The following is a 23,895-nucleotide window of genomic DNA, read 5'->3' as shown; positions in this document are numbered from 1 at the left end:
TCTGTGTGTTGTCTGTGTGCTGTCCGTGTGCTGTCTGTCTGCAGTCCCTGCGCTGTCTGTGTGCAGTCCATGTGTTGTCCGTGTGCTGACCGTCTGCAGTCCCTGCGCTGTCTGTGTGCAGTCCATGTGTTGTCCGTGTGCTGTCCGTGTGCAGTCCATGTGTTGTCTGTGTGCTGTCTGTCTGCAGTCCCTGCGCTGTCTGTCTGCAGTCCCTGCGCTGTCTGTCTGCAGTCCCTGCGCTGTCTGTCTGCAGTCCCTGCGCTGTCTGTGTGCAGTCCATGTGTTGTCCGTGTGCTGTCTGTCTGCAGTCCCTGCGCTGTCTGTGTGCAGTCCATGTGTTGTCCGTGTGCTGTCTGTCTGCAGTCCCTGCGCTGTCTGTGTGCAGTCCATGTATGTTATAAACTGGTGGTTTAGGAGCAACATGGGACGTGCTCTGGAGGAGGTGGTACCTGTACTGACCGCAGTTCCTGAGCTTAACACAACACTAGAAGTAGCCGTGGGATGTTCCTGTCACTCCCTAGACACCTCGTCACAGCCGGAGGACTAACTACCCCTAAAGATAAAAACAGAAAAGCTATCTTGCCTCAGAGAAAATTCCCAAAGGACAGACAGCCCCCCACAAATATTGACTGTGAGTGGAGAGGGAAATGACATACACAGAATGAAACTAGGATGTAGCAATGGAGGCCAATCTAGCTAGATAGATAGAACAGGACAGAATGCTGTGCGGTCAGTATTAAAAAACTAGAAAAATCCACCACAGAGTTTACAAAAATCTCCACACCTGACTAAAGGTGTGGAAGGTAAATCTGATTCAAAGAGCTTCCAGCTTAACTGAATAAATCCAAACTGACAAGCTGGACTAGAAAAAAAAACATAGAATGTGCTGAACGATTAAGTCCACAACAAGTGGAAAGCAAAAGAACAAAGCAAGGACTTATCTTTGCTGAACTGGTCAGAATATCAGGGAAATCCAAGAGAGATGTGAATCCAAGCAGGAACCATTGACAACTGGCACTAGCTGAAGGATAGAGCCAGGATAAATAGCCGAGCCAGAATAGACGATCAGTGGAAGCAGCTGCTGGCGCTAAATCCAAGGAGCAGCAGTTCCACTTAAATCCACGGGAGGGAGCCCAAGAGCAGAACTCACAAAAGTGCCACTTACAACCACCGGAGGGAGCCCAAGAGCGGAATTCACAACAGTGTATTGTCTGTGTGCTGTCTGTCTGCAGTCCCTGCGCTGTCTGTGTGCAGTCCATGTATTGTCTGTGTGCTGTCTGTCTGGAGTCCCTGTGCTATCCGTCCGCAGTTTGTGTGTTGTCCCTGCAAAACTGCAGACCCCTGTTCTCAGAATCTCTGGGGGGATCGGCAGCTCTATAGATAATGGAGAGCAGGGGCCGAGCATGCACAACTCTGCTCCATTCAGGACTAGTCTGCAGACCCCTGTTCTCAGAATCTCTTAGGGGAGCAGTAGTTGGATCCTATGGATCGGCAATAACTTGCTTATTTGGTGAATAACCCTTTAGAGCCTGGCTGATTTTCCTTTTTTTTACAATTACAGTATCATACATGAACCAAAACCAAATATGTTCACACACACACATATAAACAGACACACGGGGCCGGCTCCAAGTTTTCGTGGGCCCGGGCGATGGAGTCTCAGTGGCCCCTATAACACACACCATGATTCATGATGCACAGATAATAAATGTCGGTACAGTACAGTGCCAAAGATTTCACTTCTTACATTACATGAGTGATATCTATTGTAAACTCTACAATACTAGACAGAGCAGGGGATTTAGGTGATCGAGGGTCCACAGGTTTCAGGGTGTTAGTACCTGTAGTATTAGAGGTGACCGGGATATTGATAAATGTACCCGACCAGTTGAAACTGTCCTCAGCAGTGTACCCTTTACAAAAGTCAATTTCCTCCAATATAGTACTCCATACAGAATAATGTGCCCCATATATTTATCCATACAGTATAATGGACCTCATATAATGCTCCATACAGTATAATGGGCCCCATATAATGCTTCATACAGTGTAATGGGTCCCATGTAATGCTTCATACAGTATAATGGGCCCCGTATAATGCTCCATACAGAATAATGGGTCCCGTATAATGCTCCCTACAGACTGGGCCCTGTTGTGAATTCCACTCTTGGGCTCCCTCCGGTGGTTGTAAGTAGCACTTTTGTGAATTCTGCTCTTGGGCTCCCTCCTGTGGTTTTGAGTGGTATAGCTGCTTCTTGGATTTAGCATCAGCAGCTGCTTCCACTGATCGTCTTTCTGGCTCGGCTATTTTAGTCTGGCCTTATCCCTCAATCAATGCCAGTTGTCAATTGTTCCTGCTTGGAGCCACTGCTCTTTTGGATTTCCCTGACACTCTGTCCAGTTCAGCAAAGATAAGTCCTTGCTTATCCTTTTGCAGTCCACTTGTTGTGGACTTTATTGTTCAACACATTCTATGTTTTGCTCATTTGTCCAGCTTATCAGTATGGATCTATTCAGCTAAGCTGGAAGCTCTTGGCTGCAGATTTTGCCCTCCACACCTTTAGTCAGGTGTGGAGATTTTTGCATATCTCTGCGGTGGACTTTTTCTAGTTTTTATTACTGACCGCACAGTGTTCTTTCCTGTACTATCTATCTAGCTAGAAGTGGCCTCCTTTGCTAAATCTTGTTTCATACTACGTATGTCATTTCCTTCTCCTCTCACAGTCATTATTTGTGGGGGGCTGTCCTATCCTTTGGGGATTTTCTCTGAGGCAAGATAGCTTTCCTGTTTCTACCTTTAGGGGTAGCTAGTTCTCCGACTGTGACGAGGTGTCCAGGGAGTGACAGGAACATCCCACGGCTACTGCTAGTGTTGTGTTAAGATCAGGAACTGCGGTCTGTATAGTTACCACCTGCTCAGAGCTAGTCGCATGTCGCTCCTAAATTACCAGTCCATAACAGTACAACTGGCCAAAAATGAGTTGAATGCATCTCAAAAGAAGGAAAAGAAAAAGAGTTCTGAGCCATTTTTTTTTCTTTAGTCTGTTTTGTCTTTTTCCTTCCTCTTAATCTCTGGGTGGATTTGGGCGCGGACATGGATGTTCAGGGGTTGTTTTCTCATGTGGATCAGCTTGCTGCAAGAGTTCAGAGTATCCAAGATTATGTTGTTCAGACTCCAGCCTTAGAGCCTAGAATTCCTGTTCCAGATTTGTTTTACGGGGATAGATCTAAGTTTTTGAACTTTAAAAATAACTGCAAATTGTTTTTTGCTCTGAAACCCCGTTCCTCTGGTGACCCCACTCAGCAAGTTAAAATAGTTATTTCTCTGCTGCGTGGTGACCCTCAGGACTGGGCATTCTCCCTTGAGTCAGGGGATCCGGCATTGCTTAATGTAGATGCTTTTTTTCAATCGCTCGGATTATTGTTTGACGAACCTAACTCTGTGGATCATGCGGAAAAACCCTTGTTGGCTCTGTGTCAGGGTCAGGAAGCGGCAGAATTATACTGCCAGAAATTTAGGAAATGGTCTGTGCTCACTAAATGGAATGAGGACGCTCTGGCAGCAATTTTCAGAAAGGGTCTTTCTGAAGCCCTTAAAGATGTTATGGTGGGGTTCCCCACGCCTGTTGGTCTGAGCGAATCTATGTCTCTAGCTATTCAGATCGATCGGCGCCTGCGCGAGCGCAAAGTGGTGCACCATATGGCAGCATCCTCTGAACAGAGTCCTGAGCCTGTGCAATGTGATAGGATTCTGACTAGAGCGGAACAGAGGGGATACAGACGTCAGAATGGGCTGTGTTTTTACTGGACCAAGGGAACCCAGTAGATGTAGTGTATATGGACTTTTCAATGGGGATAATGGGGATAGGGGAAAATATGTGCAAGTGGGTTGAGAGTTGGCTCAGGGATAGGAAACAAAGGGTGGTTATTAATGGAGCACACTCGGACTGGGTCACGGTTAGTAGTGGGGTACCACAGGGGTCAGTATTGGGCCCTCTTCTTTTTAACATATTTATTAATGACCTTGTAGGGGGCATTCAGAGTAGAATTTCAATATTTGCAGATGACACTAAACTCTGCAGGGTAATCAATACAGGGGAGGACAATTTTATATTACAGGCCGATTTATGTAAACTAGAAGCTTGGGCTGATAAATGGCAAATGAGCTTTAATGGGGATAAATGTAAGGTCATGCACTTGGGTAGAAGTAATAAGATGTATAACTATGTGCTTAATTCTAAAACTCTGGGCAAAACCGTCAATGAAAAAGACCTGGGTGTATGGGTGGATGACAAACTCATATTCAGTGGCCAGTGTCAGGCAGCTGCTACAAAGGCAAATAAAATAATGGGATGTATTAAAAGAGGCATAGATGCTCATGAGGAGAACATAATTTTACCTCTATACAAGTCACTAGTGCGACCACACTTAGAATACTGTGCACAGTTCTGGTCTCCGGTGTATAAGAAAGACATAGCTGAACTGGAGCGGGTGCAGAGAAGAGCGACCAAGGTTATTAGAGGACTGGGGGGTCTGCAATACCAAGATAGGTTATTACACTTGGGGCTATTTAGTTTGGAAAAACGAAGACTAAGGGTACTGTCACACAGTGCAATTTTGATCGCTACGACGGCACGATCCGTGACGTCGCAGCGTCGTATGATTATCGCTCCAGCGTCGTAGACTGCGGTCACACGTTGCAATCACGGCGCTGGAGCGATGCCGAAGTCCCCGGGTAACCAGGGTAAACATCGGGTTACTAAGCACAGGGCCGCGCTTAGTAACACGATGTTTACCCTGGTTACCAGCGTAAACGTAAAAAAACAAACAGTACATACTCACATTCCGGTGTCTGTCCCCCGGCGTTCTGCTTCTCTCCGCTGTGTAAGCGCCAGCCGGAAAGCAGAGCGGTGACGTCAGACGTCACCGCTGTGCTCGCTTTCTGGCTGGCCGGCGCTCACAGTGCAGAGAAGCTGAGACGCCGGAGGACAGACACCGGAATGTGAGTATGTACTGTTTGTTTTTTTTACGTTTACGCTGGTAACCACGGTAAACATCGGGTTACTAAGCGCGGCCCTGCGCTTAGTTACCCGATGTTTACCCTGGTTACAAGCGAACACATCGCTGGATCGGTGTCACACACAACGATCCAGCGATGACAGCGGGTGATCAAGCGACGAAAGAAAGTTCCAAACGATCTGCTACAACGTACGATTCTCAGCAGGGTCCCTGATCGCTGCTGCGTGTCAGACACTGCGATATCGTATGGATATCACTGGAACGTCACGGATCGTACCGTCGTAGCGATGAAAATGGCACTGTGTGACAGTACCCTAAGGGGTGATCTTATGTTAATGTATAAATATATGAGGGGACAGTACAAAGACCTTTCTGATGATCTTTTTAATCATAGACCTGAGACAGGGACAAGGGGGCATCCTCTACGTCTGGAGGAAAGAAGGTTTAAGCATAATAACAGACGCGGATTCTTTACTGTAAGAGCAGTGAGACTATGGAACTCTCTGCCGTATGATGTTGTAATAAGTGATTCATTAATTAAATTTAAGAGGGGACTGGATACCTTTCTGGAAAAGTATAATGTTACAGGGTATATACACTAGATTCCTTGATAAGGCGTTGATCCAGGGAACTAGTCTGATTGCCGTATGTGGGGTCGGGAAGGAATTTTTTTCCCCATGATGGAGCTTACTCTTACCACATGGGGTTTTTTTGCCTTCCCCTGGATCAACATGTTAGGGCATGTTAGGTTAGGCTATGGGTTGAACTAGATGGACTTAAAGTCTTCCTTCAACCTTAATAACTATGTAACTATATATGTAACTATTATTCAGCTCATACTATCTCTGATTGCCCTAAGCGTATTAAGAGGGTCGCTAGATCTGTTACCATTAGTACTGTACAGCCTAAGTTTCTCCTGTCTGTGACCCTGATTTGCTCATTGTCATCCTTTTCTGTCATGGCATTTGTGGATTCGGGCGCTGCCCTGAACTTAATAGACTTAGAATTCGCCAGGCGCTGTGGTTTTGCTTTGCAGCCTTTGCAGAGCCCTATTCCTTTGATGGGTATTGATGCTACACCGTTGGCCAAGAATAAACCTCAGTATTGGACTCAGCTGACTATGTGCATGGCTCCAGCACATCAGGAAGATTGCCGTTTTCTGGTGTTGCATAATTTACATGATGTTGTTGTACTGGGTTTTCCATGGTTACAAGTACACAATCCAGTGTTGGATTGGAAATCGATGTCTGTGACTTGTTGGGGTTGTCAAGGGGTACATAGTGACGTTCCTTTAATGTCAATTTCCTCTTCCCCCTCTTCTGATGTTCCTGAATTTTTGTCAGATTTCCAGGATGTATTCGATGAGCCCAAGTCCAGTTCCCTTCTTCCACATAGGGACTGTGATTGTGCTATTGACTTGATTCCAGGCTCTAAGTTCCCTAAGGGCCGACTTTTCAACCTGTCTGTGCCAGAACATACCGCTATGCGGAGCTATGTTAAGGAGTCCTTGGAGAAGGGGCATATTCGGCCGTCTTCGTCACCATTGGGAGCGGGATTCTTTTTTGTTGCCAAGAAGGATGGCTCCTTCAGACCCTGTATTGATTATCGCCTCCTTAATAAGATCACGGTCAAATTCCAATACCCTTTACCTTTGCTCTCTGATTTGTTTGCCAGGATTAAGGGGGCTAGTTGGTTTACCAAGATTGACCTTCGAGGGGCATATAATCTTGTTCGTATTAAACAGGGTGACGAATGGAAAACTGCATTTAATACGCCCGAAGGCCATTTTGAATACCTGGTGATGCCTTTCGGGCTTTCTAATGCTCCTTCTGTATTTCAGTCCTTCATGCATGACATTTTTCGCAATTATCTTGATAAATTCTTGATTGTGTATTTGGATGATATTTTGATTTTTTCAAATGATTGGGAGTCTCATGTGAAACAGGTCAGGATGGTATTCCAGATCCTTCGTGATAATGCTCTATTTGTGAAGGGGTCTAAGTGCCTATTTGGAGTTCAGAAGGTCTCTTTTTTGGGGTTTATTTTTTCTCCTTTGTCTATAGAAATGGATCCTGTTAAGGTCCAAGCCATTCATGACTGGATTCAACCCACATCTGTGAAGAGCCTTCAGAAATTTTTGGGCTTTGCTAATTTTTATTGCCGTTTCATTGCCAACTTCTCTAGTGTGGTTAAGCCCCTGACCAATTTGACAAAGAAAGGCGCTGATGTGACAAATTGGTCCTCTGAGGCTGTTGAGGCCTTTCAGGAGCTTAAGCGCCGATTTACTTCTGCCCCTGTCTTGCGTCAGCCGGATGTGTCTCTTCCTTTTCAGGTTGAGGTTGACGCTTCTGAGATTGGGGCAGGGGCCGTTTTGTCACAGAGGAATTCTGATGGTTCCTTGATGAAACCATGTGTGTTGTGAATTTGGATTCTGGGCTCCCCCGGTGGCTACTGGTGGAATTGAACTGGTGTTGTCATCTTCTCTGTTCACCTGTTCCCATCAAGATGTGGGAGTCGCTATATAACCTTGCTGCTCTGTTAGTTGCTTGCCGGTCAACAATGTTATCAGAAGCCTCTCTGTGCTTGTTCCTGCTCCTAGACAACTACTAGATAAGTTGGACTCTTGTCCATGTTTGTTTTTGCATTTTTGTTCCAGTTCACAGCTGAAGTTTCGTTACTGTGTCTGGAAAGCTCTTGTGAACAGGAATTGCCACTCTGGTGTTATGAGTTAATGCCAGAGTTTTAAAGTAATTTCTGGATGGTGTTTTGATAGGGTTTTCAGCTGACCATGAAAGTGTCCTTTCTGTCTTCTGCTATGTAGTAAGTGGACCTCAAATTTGCTAAACCTATTTTCATACTACGTTTGTTATTTCATCTTAATTCACCGCCAATACATGTGGGGGGCCTCTGTCTCCTTTCGGGGTATTTCTCTAGAGGTGAGCTAGGACTAATATTTTCCTCTGCTAGCATTATTTAGTCCTCTGGCTGGTGCTGGGCATCTAGAATCAACGTAGGCATGCTACCCGGCCACTGCTAGTTGTGCGTTAGGTTTAGTTCATGGTCAGCTCAGTTCCCATCTTCCAAGAGCTAGTTCCTATATATGCTGATGCTATGTTCTCTTGCCATTGAGATCATGACAGTTTGACCGGCCCACTAAAGGGTTAAAATCCTTGGCTGAGAAAGGAGAGAAATAAGAAGTCTGCTGAGAATTTTTTTTTTTTTTTTTTTTTCTCCTTCTAATCTTTGAATGGCTCTGTGTCCACCTGTTTGTAATGGATCTTCAGAGTGTAACTGCAGGTTTGAATAATCTCGCCACGAAGGTACAAAATTTGCAAGACTTTGTTTGTCATGCACCTGTATCTGAGCCGAGAATTCCTTTGCCGGAATTTTTCTCGGGGAATAGATCTGGGTTTCAGAATTTTCGAAATAATTGCAAATTATTTTTGTCCCTGAAATTTCGCTCTGCCGGAGACCCTGCACAGCAGGTCAGGATTGTGATTTCCTTGCTCCGGGGCGACCCTCAAGACTGGGCTTTTTCATTGACACCAGGGGATCCTGCGTTGCTCAATGTGGATGCGTTTTTTCTGGCCTTGGGGTTGCTTTATGACGAACCTCATTTGGAGCTTCAGGCAGAAAAAACTTTGATGTCCCTATCTCAGGGGCAAGATGAAGCGGAAATTTACTGTCAAAGATTCCGTAAATGGTCTGTGCTTACTCAGTGGAATGAGTGCGCCCTGGCGGCGACTTTCAGAGAGGGTCTCTCTGATGCCATTAAGGATGTTATGGTGGGGTTCCCTGTGCCTGCGGGTCTGAATGAGTCCATGACAATGGCTATTCAGATCGATAGGCGTTTGCGGGAGCGCAAACCAGTGCACCATCTGGCGGTGTCCACTGAGAAGTCGCCAGAGAGTATGCAGTGTGATAGAATTCTGTCCCGAAGCGAGCGGCAGAATTTTAGACGGAAAAATGGGTTGTGTTTCTATTGTGGTGATTCTACTCATGTTATATCAGCATGCTCTAAGCGCACTAAAAAGCTTGGTAAATCTGTTTCCATTTGCACCTCACCGTCTAAGTTTATTCTATCTGTGACCCTGATTTGCTCTTTGTCATCTATTACCACGGACGCCTATGTCGACTCTGGCGCCGCTTTGAGTCTTATGGATTGGTCCTTTGCCAAACGCTGTGGGTATGATTTAGAGCCTTTGGAGACTCCTATTCCTCTGAAGGGGATTGACTCCACCCCATTGGCTAATAATAAACCACAATACTGGACACAAGTGACTATGCGTGTTAATCCGGATCACCAGGAGGTTATTCGCTTTCTGGTGCTGTATAATCTACATGATGATTTGGTGCTAGGATTGCCTTGGCTGCAATCTCACAACCCAGTCCTCGACTGGAAAGCTATGTCTGTGTTGAGCTGGGGATGTAAGGGGGCTCATGGGGATGTACCTGTGGTTTCCATTTCATCATCTATTCCCTCTGAAATTCCTGAGTTCCTGTCTGACTATCGTGACGTCTTTGAAGAATCCAAGCTTGGTTCGTTACCTCCGCACCGAGAGTGCGATTGTGCCATAGATTTAATCCCGGGTAGTAAATACCCAAAGGGTCGTTTATTTAATCTGTCTGTGCCTGAACATGCTGCTATGCGAGAATATATAAAGGAGTCCTTGGAAAAGGGACATATTCGTCCATCGTCATCTCCCTTAGGAGCCGGTTTTTTCTTTGTGTCAAAAAAAGACGGCTCTTTGAGACCATGTATCGATTATCGGCTTTTGAATAAAATCACTGTAAAATATCAATACCCATTGCCGTTGCTGACTGATTTGTTTGCTCGCATAAAGGGGGCCAAGTGGTTCTCTAAGATTGACCTTCGTGGGGCGTATAATTTGGTGCGAATCAGGCAGGGGGATGAGTGGAAAACCGCATTTAATACGCCCGAGGGCCACTTTGAGTATTTAGTGATGCCTTTTGGTCTTTCAAATGCTCCGTCAGTTTTCCAGTCCTTTATGCATGATATTTTTCGCGATTATTTGGATAAATTTATGATTGTGTATCTGGATGATATTCTGATTTTTTCGGATGACTGGGACTCTCATGTCCAGCAAGTCAGGAGGGTTTTCCAGGTTTTGCGGTCTAATTCTTTGTGTGTGAAGGGTTCTAAGTGTGTTTTTGGGGTACAGAGGATTTCCTTTTTGGGATATATTTTTTCTCCCTCTTCCATTGAAATGGATCCTGTCAAGGTTCAAGCTATTTGTGATTGGACGCAGCCCTCTTCTCTTAAGAGTCTTCAGAAATTTTTGGGCTTTGCTAACTTTTATCGTCGATTTATTGCTGGTTTTTCGGATATTGCTAAGCCATTGACCGATTTGACTAAGAAGGGTGCTGATGTTGCTGATTGGTCCCCTGACGCTGTGGAGGCCTTTCGGGAGCTTAAGCGCCGTTTTTCCTCTGCCCCTGTGTTGCGTCAGCCTGATGTTGCTCTACCTTTTCAGGTTGAGGTCGACGCTTCTGAGATCGGAGCTGGGGCAGTGTTGTCGCAGAAAAGTTCTGACTGCTCCGTGATGAGGCCTTGTGCCTTCTTTTCCCGTAAATTTTCGCCCGCTGAGCGGAATTATGATGTTGGGAATCGGGAGCTTTTGGCCATGAAGTGGGCTTTTGAGGAGTGGCGCCATTGGCTTGAGGGGGCCAGACATCAGGTGGTGGTATTGACTGACCACAAAAACTTGATTTATCTTGAGACCGCCAGGCGCCTGAATCCTAGACAGGCGCGCTGGTCATTATTTTTCTCTCGGTTTAATTTTGTGGTGTCATACCTACCGGGTTCTAAGAATGTTAAGGCGGATGCCCTTTCTAGGAGTTTTGAGCCTGACTCGCCTGGTAACTCTGAGCCCACAGGTATCCTTAAGGATGGAGTGGTATTGTCAACCGTTTCTCCAGACCTGCGGCGGGCCTTGCAGGAGTTTCAGGCGGATAGACCGGATCGTTGCCCACCTGATAAACTGTTTGTTCCTGATGATTGGACCAGTAGAGTCATCTCTGAGGTTCATTCTTCTGCGTTGGCAGGTCATCCTGGCATTTTTGGTACCAGGGATTTGGTGGCAAGGTCCTTCTGGTGGCCTTCCCTGTCACGAGATGTGCGAGGCTTTGTGCAGTCTTGTGACGTTTGTGCTCGGGCCAAGCCTTGTTGCTCTCGGGCTAGTGGATTATTGTTGCCCTTGCCTATTCCTAAGAGGCCTTGGACGCACATCTCGATGGATTTTATTTCAGATCTGCCTGTTTCTCAGAAGATGTCTGTCATCTGGGTGGTGTGTGACCGTTTCTCTAAGATGGTCCATTTGGTTCCTCTGCCCAAGTTGCCTTCTTCTTCCGAGTTGGTTCCTCTGTTTTTTCAAAATGTTGTTCGTTTGCATGGTATTCCTGAGAATATCATTTCTGACAGAGGGACCCAATTCGTGTCTAGATTTTGGCGGGCATTCTGTGCTAGGATGGGCATAGATTTATCTTTTTCGTCCGCTTTCCATCCTCAGACGAATGGCCAGACCGAGCGGACTAATCAGACCCTGGAGACATATCTGAGGTGTTTTGTGTCTGCTGACCAGGATGATTGGGTTGCTTTTTTGCCATTGGCGGAGTTCGCTCTTAATAATCGGGCCAGCTCTGCCACTTTGGTGTCCCCGTTTTTCTGTAATTCGGGGTTTCATCCTCGATTTTCCTCTGGTCAGGTGGAAACTTCGGATTGTCCTGGAGTGGATGCTGTGGTGGAGAGATTGCATCAGATCTGGGGGCAGGTGGTGGACAATTTGAGGTTGTCCCAGGAGAAGACTCAGCTTTTTGCCAACCGCCACCGTCGTGTTGGTCCTCGGCTTTGTGTTGGGGATTTGGTGTGGTTGTCTTCTCGTTTTGTCCCTATGAGGGTCTCTTCTCCTAAGTTTAAGCCTCGGTTCATCGGCCCGTATAAGATATTGGAGATTCTTAACCCTGTTTCCTTCCGTTTGGACCTCCCTGCATCCTTTTCTATTCATAACGTTTTTCATCGGTCATTATTGCGCAGGTATGAGGTACCGGTTGTGCCTTCCGTTGAGCCTCCTGCTCCGGTGTTGGTTGAGGGTGAGTTGGAGTACGTTGTGGAGAAAATCTTAGACTCTCGTGTTTCCAGACGGAGACTCCAGTATCTGGTCAAGTGGAAGGGATACGGCCAGGAGGATAATTCTTGGGTGAATGCATCTGATGTTCATGCCTCTGATCTGGTTCGTGCCTTTCATAGGGCCCATCCTGATCGCCCTGGTGGTTCTGGTGAGGGTTCGGTGCCCCCTCCTTGAGGGGGGGGGTACTGTTGTGAATTTGGATTCTGGGCTCCCCCGGTGGCTACTGGTGGAATTGAACTGGTGTTGTCATCTTCTCTGTTCACCTGTTCCCATCAAGATGTGGGAGTCGCTATATAACCTTGCTGCTCTGTTAGTTGCTTGCCGGTCAACAATGTTATCAGAAGCCTCTCTGTGCTTGTTCCTGCTCCTAGACAACTACTAGATAAGTTGGACTCTTGTCCATGTTTGTTTTTGCATTTTTGTTCCAGTTCACAGCTGAAGTTTCGTTACTGTGTCTGGAAAGCTCTTGTGAACAGGAATTGCCACTCTGGTGTTATGAGTTAATGCCAGAGTTTTAAAGTAATTTCTGGATGGTGTTTTGATAGGGTTTTCAGCTGACCATGAAAGTGTCCTTTCTGTCTTCTGCTATGTAGTAAGTGGACCTCAAATTTGCTAAACCTATTTTCATACTACGTTTGTTATTTCATCTTAATTCACCGCCAATACATGTGGGGGGCCTCTGTCTCCTTTCGGGGTATTTCTCTAGAGGTGAGCTAGGACTAATATTTTCCTCTGCTAGCATTATTTAGTCCTCCGGCTGGTGCTGGGCATCTAGAATCAACGTAGGCATGCTACCCGGCCACTGCTAGTTGTGCGTTAGGTTTAGTTCATGGTCAGCTCAGTTCCCATCTTCCAAGAGCTAGTTCCTATATATGCTGATGCTATGTTCTCTTGCCATTGAGAACATGACACATGTGCCTTCTTTTCCCGAAAGTTTTTGCCTGCGGAACGCAATTATGATGTCGGCAATCGGGAGTTGTTGGCTATGAAGTGGGCATTTGAGGAGTGGTGACATTGGCTTGAGGGAGCCAAGCACCGCGTTGTGGTCTTGACCGATCATAAGAATTTGATTTACCTCGAGTCGGCCAAGCGGCTGAACCCTAGACAGGCTCGATGGTCCCTGTTTTTCTCCCGTTTCGATTTTGTGGTTTCATATCTTCCGGGATCTAAGAATGTTAAAGTGGATGCCCTCTCTAGGAGTTTTTTGCCTGATTCTCCTGGAGTTCGTGAGCCGGTTGGCATTCTTAGGGAAGGGGTGATTCTTTCTGCCATCTCCCCTGATTTACGGCGGGTGCTTCAGGAATTTCAGGCTGATAAACCTGACCGCTGTCCTGTGGGGAAGCGGTTTGTTCCTGATAGATGGACAAGTAAGGTAATTTCTGAGGTCCATTGTTCGGTGTTGGCCGGTCATCCTGGGATTTTTGGTACCAGAGATTTGGTGGCTAGGTCCTTTTGGTGGCCTTCCTTGTCGCGGGATGTGCGTTCTTTTGTGCAGTACTGTGGGACTTGTGCCCGGGCTAAGCCTTGCTGTTCCCGCTCTAGTGGGTTGCTTTTGCCTTTGCCTGTCCCTGAGAGGCCCTGGACGCATATTTCCATGGATTTTATTTCGGATCTACCTGTGTCCCAGAGGATGTCTGTTATCTGGGTGGTTTGTGACCGGTTCTCTAAAATGGTCCATTTGGTACCTTTGCCTAAATTGCCTTCCTCCTCTGATTCGGTTCCATTGTTTTTTCAGCATGTGGTTCGTTTGCATGGCATTCCGGAGAATATTGTGTCTGACGGAGGTTCCCAGTTTGTTTCCAGGTTTTGGCGGGCCTTTTGTGCTAGGATGGGCATTAATTTTTCTTTTTCTTCGGCGTTCCATCCTCAGACAAATGGCCAAACTGAGCGAACTAATCAAACCTTGGAAACCTATTTGAGATGCTTTGTGTCTGCTGATCAGGATGATTGGGTGGCTTTCTTGCCGTTGGCCGAGTTTGCCCTTAATAATCGGGCCAGTTCGGCTACTTTGGTTTCGCCTTTTTTTGTAATTTTGGTTTTCATCCTCGTTTTTCTTCAGGGCAGGTTGAGCCTTCTGATTGTCCTGGTGTAGATTCTGTGATGGACAGGTTACAGCAGATTTGGACTCATGTGGTAGACAATTTGACATTGTCTCAGGAAAAGGCTCAGCGTTTTGCTAACCGCCGTCGGTGTGTTGGTCCTCGGCTTCGTGTGGGGGATTTAGTCTGGTTATCTTCTCGTCATGTTCCTATGAAGGTTTCTTCCCCTAAGTTCAAGCCTCGGTTTATTGGTCCTTATAATATTTCTGAGATTATCAATCCAGTGTCTTTTCGTTTGGCCCTTCCAGCCTCTTTTGCCATCCACAATGTTTTCCATAGATCTTTGTTGCGGAGATATGTGGTGCCCGTTGTTCCCTCTGTTGATCCTCCTGCCCCGGTGTTGGTTGAGGGGGAGTTGGAATATGTGGTTGAGAAAATTTTGGATTCTCGTCTTTCGGGACGGAGGCTTCAGTATCTTGTCAAGTGGAAGGGTTATGGCCAGGAGGATAATTCTTGGGTGGTTGCCTCCGATGTCCATGCTGCCGATTTGGTTCGTGCTTTTCACTTGGCTCGTCCTGATCGGCCTGGGGGCTCTGGTGAGGGTTCGGTGACCCCTCCTCAAGGGGGGGGTACTGTTGTGAATTCCGCTCTTGGGCTCCCTCCGGTGGTTGTAAGTAGCACTTTTGTGAATTCTGCTCTTGGGCTCCCTCCTGTGGTTTTGAGTGGTATAGCTGCTTCTTGGATTTAGCATCAGCAGCTGCTTCCACTGATCGTCTTTCTGGCTCGGCTATTTTAGTCTGGCCTTATCCCTCAATCAATGCCAGTTGTCAATTGTTCCTGCTTGGAGCCACTGCTCTTTTGGATTTCCCTGACACTCTGTCCAGTTCAGCAAAGATAAATCCTTGCTTGTCCTTTTGCAGTCCACTTGTTGTGGACTTTATTGTTCAGCACATTCTATGTTTTGCTCATTTGTCCAGCTTATCAGTATGGATCTATTCAGCTAAGCTGGAAGCTCTGGGCTGCAGATTTTGCCCTCCACACCTTTAGTCAGGTGTGGAGATTTTTGCATATCTCTGCGGTGGACTTTTTCTAGTTTTTATTACTGACCGCACAGTGTTCTTTCCTGTACTATCTATCTAGCTAGAAGTGGCCTCCTTTGCTAAATCTTGTTTCATACTACGTATGTCATTTCCTTCTCCTCTCACAGTCATTATTTGTGGGGGGCTGTCCTATCCTTTGGGGATTTTCTCTGAGGCAAGATAGCTTTCCTGTTTCTACCTTTAGGGGTAGCTAGTTCTCCGGCTGTGACGAGGTGTCCAGGGAGTGACAGGAACATCCCACGGCTACTGCTAGTGTTGTGTTAAGATCAGGAACTGCGGTCTGTATAGTTACCACCTGCTCAGAGCTAGTCGCATGTCGCTCCTAAATTACCAGTCCATAACAGGGCCCCATACAATGCTCCATACAGAATAATGGAGTCCATATATAATTCTCCACACAGAATAATGAGCCCCATATAATGCTCCATAAATTAAAAAAAATCAAATAACTCTCCCTCTTCCCCTGCTGCTCCAGTCTCCTCAGCGTGCCCTAGTGACGTCATTGCGTCCTTTGCCCTGAGATGTCAGAGAGTCAGAAGACATGGAAGAGACAACAGGACCAGTATTTCAAACAGTTTAAAGCACGGGGCCCCAGTGTAAGGGAGCCCCCTGATGTGCACAGGTAATTAAAGAGGATTATCTAATATATTGCAAACCAGGCACGGCTGATAGAGGAAGTTTGGGAGACAAAAGATTTATGGCCCTGGCCTCAGAGTGACCAGAAAGGCAAGCATATTACTTTAAAATCCTTTGTCATCCTTTGCAAATTATGAATTGAGGTTTTTATGAACCAGATAGCTATAGCAGATATGAGAGTCAAATTTTCAGATTTGTGATGAAGTGGCGAATGTAATGCATTGCCTTATGTCACTGGACCGTACCGGCAACACCTCCATAATAATATCTGTCAGATGGATGACAATATGCATGCCATGTCTCCTGCCTATAGAAAGGTAATATCATGATAGTTAACATGACAGTAATATCTCCTGCCTGGGACCTCCAGGGGCGAAAACATTGTAAAAGTTGGGGATCCCATAATTTTCTAAAAGATAAAGCCACATCCCATGACCAGCCCTATTATAAGTCACTGGAGGGGAGGTACCGAACTATGATCATTATCGGTCATGGGAGACACAGGGTGCTGTGGTTCTGTATTGTTAGGGACAAGATCATAGACCTGCACAAAGCTGGATTGGGCGACAAAACCATAAGTAAGACGCTGGGTGAGGAGGAGACACCTGTTGGTGCAATAGTAAGAAAATGGAAGAAAAACAAAATTACTGTCAATCGACATCGATCTGGGGCAGCATGCAAAATCTCACCTCGTGGGGTATCCTTGGTCATGAGGAAGGTGAGAGATCAGCCTAAAACTACACAGGGGGAACTTGTTAATGATCTCAAGGCAGCTGGGACCACAGTCACCAAGAAAACCATTGGTAACACATTACACCGTAAAGGTTTAAAATCCTGCAGTACCCGCAAGGTCCCCCTGCTCAAGAATGCACATGTGCAGCCCGTCTGAAGTTTCCAATGAACACCTGGATGATTCTGTGATTGGGAGAATGTGCTGTGGTCAGAGGAGACAGAAATTGAGGTCTTTGGCATTAACTCAACTCGCCGTGTTTGGAGGTAGAGAAATGCTGCCTATGACCCAAAGAACACCATCCCCACTGTCAAGCATGGAGGTGGAAACATTATGTTTTGAGGGTGTTTCTCTGCTGAGGGCACAGGACTACTTCACCACATCAATGGGAGAATGGATGGAGCCATGTACTGTAAAATCCTGAGTGACAACCTCCTTCCCTCCACCAGGACATTAAAAATGGGTAGTGGCTGGGTCTTCCAATGACCCGAAACATACAACCAAGGCAACAAAGGAGTGGCTCAAAAAGAACCACATTATGGTCATGGAGTGGCCTAGCCAGTCTGCAGACCTTCATCCCATAGGAAACTTATGGAGGGAGATGAAGCTCCGTGTTGCCAAGCAACAGCCTAAAATCTTAATGATTTAGAGATGATCTGCAAAGAGGAGTGGAGCAAAATTCCTCCTGACATGTGCGCAAACCTCATCATTAACTGCAGAAAACATCTGACTGCTGTGCTTGCCAACAAGGGTTTTACCACCAAGTATTAAGTCTTGTTTGCCAGAGGGATCAAATACTTATTTCTCACTGCAAAATGCAATTAATGTATATAATTTATACAATGTGATTTTGGATTTTATTTTTGATATTCTGTCTCTCAGTGTTAAAATTAACCTACCCTTAAAATTATAGACTGTTCATGTCTTTGTCAGTGGGCAAACGTACAGAATCAGCAAGGGATCAAATACTTATTTTCCCCACTGTAACTAGGGAGGCTGTGCGAGGTATCATACTGTATGTAGGGGACTCTATAGGGACTCATGCTGTGTTTTGGGGAACTATGTGAAGGCTCATACAGTAAATAGGAGACTATGTGGGGGCTCATACTGTTTATAGAGGTCAGTGGACTCATACTGCATATAAACGGGGTGTCGGCATATTGATAATTATTTTATATTAGAATGAATTGTAATTAAAATGTTAAAATTATCATTGAGCAGAATTAATCTCAGAATATTGGTTCAGCTACCTCAACAGTCATGTGACCCCTCGGGAAAATGTATTTTGTACAGTCACCGGCAGTCTCCACAATAACCACAGACAATCTAGCTGCCACCGATCGTTTATCACAGGCCTGTTGGACGCCTGTTACTGGTAACGTGGGGCCTCACGAGACTTCAGGGTGCGGTTTATAGAGTAAGAGGAATGAAGCTGTTACATTTTGTATCATTAATCCCACAATTCGGCCGCGCTGATAAATACACAAGAGATGTTATAGAGGCGACGATACAACACAGTGTGTACAGGCGCATAAATAACCGGGAGAAACACAAGAAAGGTACTAGACCTGATGTCACAGGAATGGCGCAGATCTGCAGGAGGGGGGCGCTCTGATTAGGAAACGGCGCAGTCCTTACAGCAGCTGTATCTCCCATCACCGATCAAAGGGTCTAGGCCAGAACCAGCTTTTACCAGGTACCAGCCGCTCCCACCGCCCCCCCGGTGACCTCAGATGGGGGCCGGAAAATGAGATGGGGGCTCAGATGCGAAAAGTGCTGAGATCCCCGATGTTAAGGATATCTGCCCCCCTGGAGGTCCCAGGCGGGAGATATTAACCCCATATTTCTATCATGATTTTAGGTTTCTAGACGAGACATGACATATACAACGTTACCACCCGGCCGATATTAATTCTGGGCTAATGTGCAAACCGCAGAGCAATGCAAGTGTTCTGTCCTCAGCACTGCGCCACCATGCTGAAAATATGTCTCCATATCTATAGAGCGTACACCTGTCACTACTAACCAATATTCATATCTAGTACGTGGCCCCACAGTCTGGGACATCGGCCATGTGGCTCTGAAGTGAGGAAGATCCTAATTACACAGGGACAGAAAAGTGTCAGCACATAAAGCTGCTGCTTCCTATTCATACTGAGCACATCACAGGAGGGTCCGCATCACAGGAGGGGGTCTGCATCACAGGAGGGGCCACATCACAGGAGCGGGTTGCATCACAGGAGGGGCCGCATCACAGGAGGGGCCGCATCACAGGAGGGAGTCTGCATCACATCACAAGAGGGGCCACATCACATCACAGGAGGGGCCGCATCACAGGAGGGGCCACATCCCAGGAGCGGGTTGCATCACAGGAGGGGCCGCATCCCAGGAGGGGCCGCATCACAGAAGAGGGTCACATCACAGGAGGAGGCCGCATCACAGGAGGAGACGCATCACAGGAGGAGCTGCATCACAGGAGGGGCCACATCACAATAGGGGACACATCACAGGAGGGGATGCATCAGAGGAGGGGAAACATCACTGGAGGGGACGCATCATAGTAAGTGGTCGCATCACAGGAAGAGTTGCATCAAAATAGGGGGCACATCACAGGAGGAGACACATGACAGGAGGAGCTGCATCACATGAGGGGCCACATCACAGGAGGGTCCACATAACAGGAGGAGCCACATAACAGGAGGGGCCACATCACAGGAGGGGTATGCATCACAGGAATGGGCTGCATCACAATAGGGGACACATCACAGGAGGGGACGCATCACAAGAAGGGCCACACCACAGGATGGGATGCATAACAGGAGGGGACACATGACAGGAGGGGATGAATCATAGGAAAGGGTCCCATCACAGGAAGAGTTGCATCAAAATAGGGGACACATCACAGGAGGAGACGCATGACAGGAGGAGCTGCATCACAGGAGGGGCCACATCACAGGAGGGTCCGCATAACAGGAGGGGCCACATCACAGGAAGGGTACGCATCACATGAAGAGGCCGCATCTCAGGAGCCTCCGCATCACAATAGAAGACACATCACTGGAGGGGACGTACCACAGGAGGGGCCACATCACAGGAGGAGCTGCATCACAGGAGGACCCACCTAACAGGAAGGAGGGACGCATCACAGGAGGGGACACAACACAGGAGGAGCTGCATCACAGGATAAAAAAGATGGGTGAAGAAAACTCTAGCGATGAAATCAAGATGGAAAGTTATCTTTTTTGTTTAAAAAAAATGTGAAAAAACGTTTATTCGGTACAATAGTGCATTAAAAAAGACATGGATCCTGGTCACAACCTGGGATGAACAGCCAACATGTTTCAGCTAAGAGCCTTAATCAACTTTCCTTCTTGAGTTCTTGGCTGGAGGTTTCTTCTCCTACATTTCTTTATTTTGCCGACGTCCAAGACTGAGACGACTCCGGGCGATGTTACTTCATCCTGCAAGGTGCTACAACAGATGGAGAGCTGACGTTTTTCCCCACTATTTTCCCTCTATTGCTGCATCACAGGATGGGCCGCATCACAGCAGGGTGGTCGTAGAACAAATGGGAGGAAGAGAGTGTCAGCTCTTCTCCCCATGGCCCTGATTCACCATTCATACTGCAGCCGCGCTCCTGGGCTCGACATCAGGGTGACGGAATACGTAACAAATCCTCTGCACAGTGTATGTGATAATATCAGCTTTTGCTTCTCTTTTTGCAGATGTCGATTTCGCTGACAGCCATTTTCCGGTGAAGAGAACGTCTTATCAGCTGATCCGCAGCACCGATGCTCTAAGTTTTTCAGATCACCCCAATGTTTGTTACTTCATCCAAAATGGTGGTGAGGATGGGCAAATCTCATGTCGGCTGCGCCTCACGAGGAGTAAGTTTAACTTTAACCCATTTGGACTTCGCTTTGGAAAGCGACAACAGAACGACGTGACGAAGCGCACAGACGCGAGCAGCTATATTATACCTTACCTGCTACAGCTGAAAGACAGACTGCTGCCGCCGTGCCAGCCGCTGCAGCGCTGCTAGCACCAGACAAAGCTTTTATAGCCATTCTCTTCTGCTGATATTTTGTATCTTGCGTCAGTTTACTGTTTTTATGGCGAAACATCCGTGTGATTACAGCTGTGTTTATAATAAACATTGGTGCATCCTTATTCCTATATCCTGAGACAATAAAAGAACTCGCCGATCTCCCTGAAGTGCTCAGCGTCTGTCATAAAGAAACAAAATAACACAGATACTGAGAATACAACCCACTACAAAGGACAGGAGGAGAAGTACTGTGCAGTGTGTGTATATACAGGAGTGGCACTGTGCAGTGTATATATACAGGACAGGAGAAGTGGTACTGTGCAGTGTATTTGTAACACCCCAGGTAACCGGTTGTTGCAGTGTTGTTGCCTTCACTTCAGGGAGGGTAATATCATGCTTGGAGGCAAGGAGGATTCCCTTTACCAGGTAATGCACCTACATGCAACACATTCTGAATCCAGGCCAGAAGGGGGCGCTTTGAACCCGGATTCAGGGGAGCTTCCCCAACTTTATGTATTCTGGTCTGGAGGAGAAGTTAGACAGTTGGTCGACGGAGACCAAGGAAGACAGTCTGTAGCAGACAGTGGAGGAGAGAAGTGAAAGAGCGGAGAGTGGGTCCGTGCAGCCACGTGTGAGCTGCAGCTCCAGGAAAGGAAGATGACCTGAAGGGTTGGAATGTAGTGGGCATCTGAGGAAAGAAGCCCAGTAGCAGGAAAGGGCTTAGAGGGGAACTGTGACTGGGCACCCTCTGAGCCGAAGAGCAGGAACCGGGAACCGTTAGCCCGAGGTTCTGTTGTACTCCAGGTCACATGGCAGAACCGGAGGATAAAGGACTTTATGTAATTTGCCCGCACCCACACCTGAAGGTGCAGCAGTACACAAAGAGCCCGGGTCATGATAAAGACCCTATAAAAAGGCTCGCACTGCCCACCATACAGGTAACTGTCCCAGGACAGGAGAGAGAGGACTTTGTCAGCAAGCTACAGGCAGCAAGGACCTCACATACGAGCGGCAGTAGGAAGGCTTACGGACCTCACCTGGGAGAGGGATCCACCATTGCGTTCAGGCTGGCTGTACCATATCACCACCAGTTCCTGGTACCCTGAACTGTGGTCTGCTACCACCAGTAAACCAGGTAAAGAAGTTACAACCCCGTGTCCTCCATTTAATTGCCAGCATCCACTACACCATCCTTGCCATACACCTTGGGAGCCCTGAGGACCCCGCTTCACCTGTGGGAAGCGTCACCGTCTTTGCTACAGTAACATTACCCCAGAGGACCCCTTTAAGCAGCGTCGGTCACCTCTGACCGAGAGCCACAGGTGACATCACAAACTTTCACCACCTTATCAATCCCTTAAAAGCCTTTTCCATTTTACTTGAGTGCCCAGGGCCACGGACCAGGTCGCTGCCACCGTGACCACCCCTTTAATTGCGACCAGACCCGGTACCGAGGATCTCCATTGCCCTGGCGGGCGACTCATATATATACAGGAGGAGTGGCACTGTGCAGTGTATATATACAGGAGGAGTGGTACTGTGCAGGGTATATGTAGCGCCCCCACTGCCGCAGGGCCGAGGGGTACCCGGTACCGGGCCTCTGAGTCTCTGCTCTGGGGTTGTCACGGTGGCTAGACCCGGTCCGTGACCCTGCTGAGGGGCGTACAGTAATAGATGTGGATGATGGTGGTAGTGTAGTGCCGGTCGCAGTCAATAACGAGGACACCAGGTTGCAGTCTCTTTACTTCTTTACTGAAGGTCTCAAAGTCCTCAGTCCGGAATACGGTTCACCAGGCTGCGCAAGTCTGGCCGGTCCAATGGCACCTCCAGAGTTCTCCTTGCAGGTGGAAATCTGTGCCTTCCCCCTAGCGCTATGTGTTGCGGTCCTTCCCTGCTGTGCTTACGGATAGTCCCCACAACTGTTGTGTCTGTTTCTCGTGTTCCCTCACAACTCGATTAGATGATCTTCTGCTAATCCTCCGTCCCTCCCAGGTGTTATGGTTGGGACGCACCCGTATGACGGGTAGGCTCGGAGCTCTTCTGGGACCCTAGAGTCGCCCCTCTCCACAGGTTGCCCCCTATGTCTGCGTAGGTGATTTAGGTGAGACAGCCCGCCTGTGACTGACTGTCCTGCCGTTGGTTTGAAGTATGGCTTAGAGCGCTGTACCTCCTCGGCGTTCCGGCCGCCGGTTGTTTACGCCTCAGTAGGATGTTGCCTTGATCTTACAGCACGACTCCTACTGGTATTCTCCTTCTTGCTTTGATCTCGTTTCTCACTCAGCACAATATATCTCTCTTCTGGTCCTTTCTTAGGGCACCGCCGCTATGATGTGCAGGCGCGGTCCCGTAGCTTTCTCTCTGTTTGCCAGGCCTCTGTCAGGATCCCACCCTTGACAGAGACCCTACCGAATCTTCCCCTGCAACACCCTCTGCCACAAGGTGTTGCCTGGTTCCAACCCAGTCAGCTTTCTCTCTAACTTCCTGCCTGACCCCCAGTTTTACCAGACTGTGAGGAGTGGCCTAATAAATAGCACCCTTAGCTCCCCCTGGAGGCCCGACTGTGAAATGTATTGGTGTATGTGATAACTGGTCAGATGAACTCCTGCAGTGCCATTAAACGTACCATAGCCCCCCTTAGCGGCGGAGCCACAGTACTGCAACGACCAGGACTCTGGGGCACTGCATATATATACAGGAGGAGTGGTACTGTGCAGTGTATATATAGAGGAGGAGTGGTACTGTGCAGTGTATATATACAGGAGGAGTGGTACTGTGCAGTGTATATATACAGGAGGAGTGGTACTGGGCAGTGTATATATACAGGAACGGAGGAGCGGTACTGTGCAGTGTGTATATACAGGAGGAGCGGTACTGTGCAGTGTATATATACAGGAGGAGTGGTACTGTGCAGTGTATATATAGAGGAGGAGTGGTACTGTGCAGTGTATATATACAGGAGGAGTGGTACTGTGCAGTGTATATATACAGGAACGGAGGAGCGGTACTGTGCAGTGTATATATACAGGAGGAGTGGTACTGTGCAGTGTATATATACAGGAGGAGAGGTACTGTGCAGTGTATATATACAGGAACGGAGGAGCGGTACTGTGCAGTGTATATATACAGGAGGAGTGGTACTGTGCAGTGTATATATACAGGAGGAGAGGTACTGTGC

The 23,895-nt window shown here is 47.4% G+C and overlaps 1 protein-coding gene across 1 annotated transcript in view; it reads left to right on the top strand.

The window, feature by feature from the left end:
• LOC143774109 (uncharacterized) overlaps positions 1-20,879 on the top strand; it is a 43,711-nt gene extending 22,832 nt beyond the window's left edge. Inside the window, exon 3 of the mRNA XM_077261411.1 lies at positions 20,398-20,879. Coding sequence (XP_077117526.1) covers positions 20,398-20,714 — 317 coding nt within the window. The 3' untranslated portion in view covers positions 20,715-20,879. The remainder of the gene's footprint in view (positions 1-20,397) is intronic.
• Positions 20,880-23,895: the final 3,016 nt, after the last annotated feature.

This window comes from Ranitomeya variabilis, chromosome 5 (assembly GCF_051348905.1).
Source record: "Ranitomeya variabilis isolate aRanVar5 chromosome 5, aRanVar5.hap1, whole genome shotgun sequence".
NCBI lineage: Eukaryota > Metazoa > Chordata > Amphibia > Anura > Dendrobatidae > Ranitomeya > Ranitomeya variabilis.
This window is presented reverse-complemented; position numbering and strand designations above follow the sequence as displayed.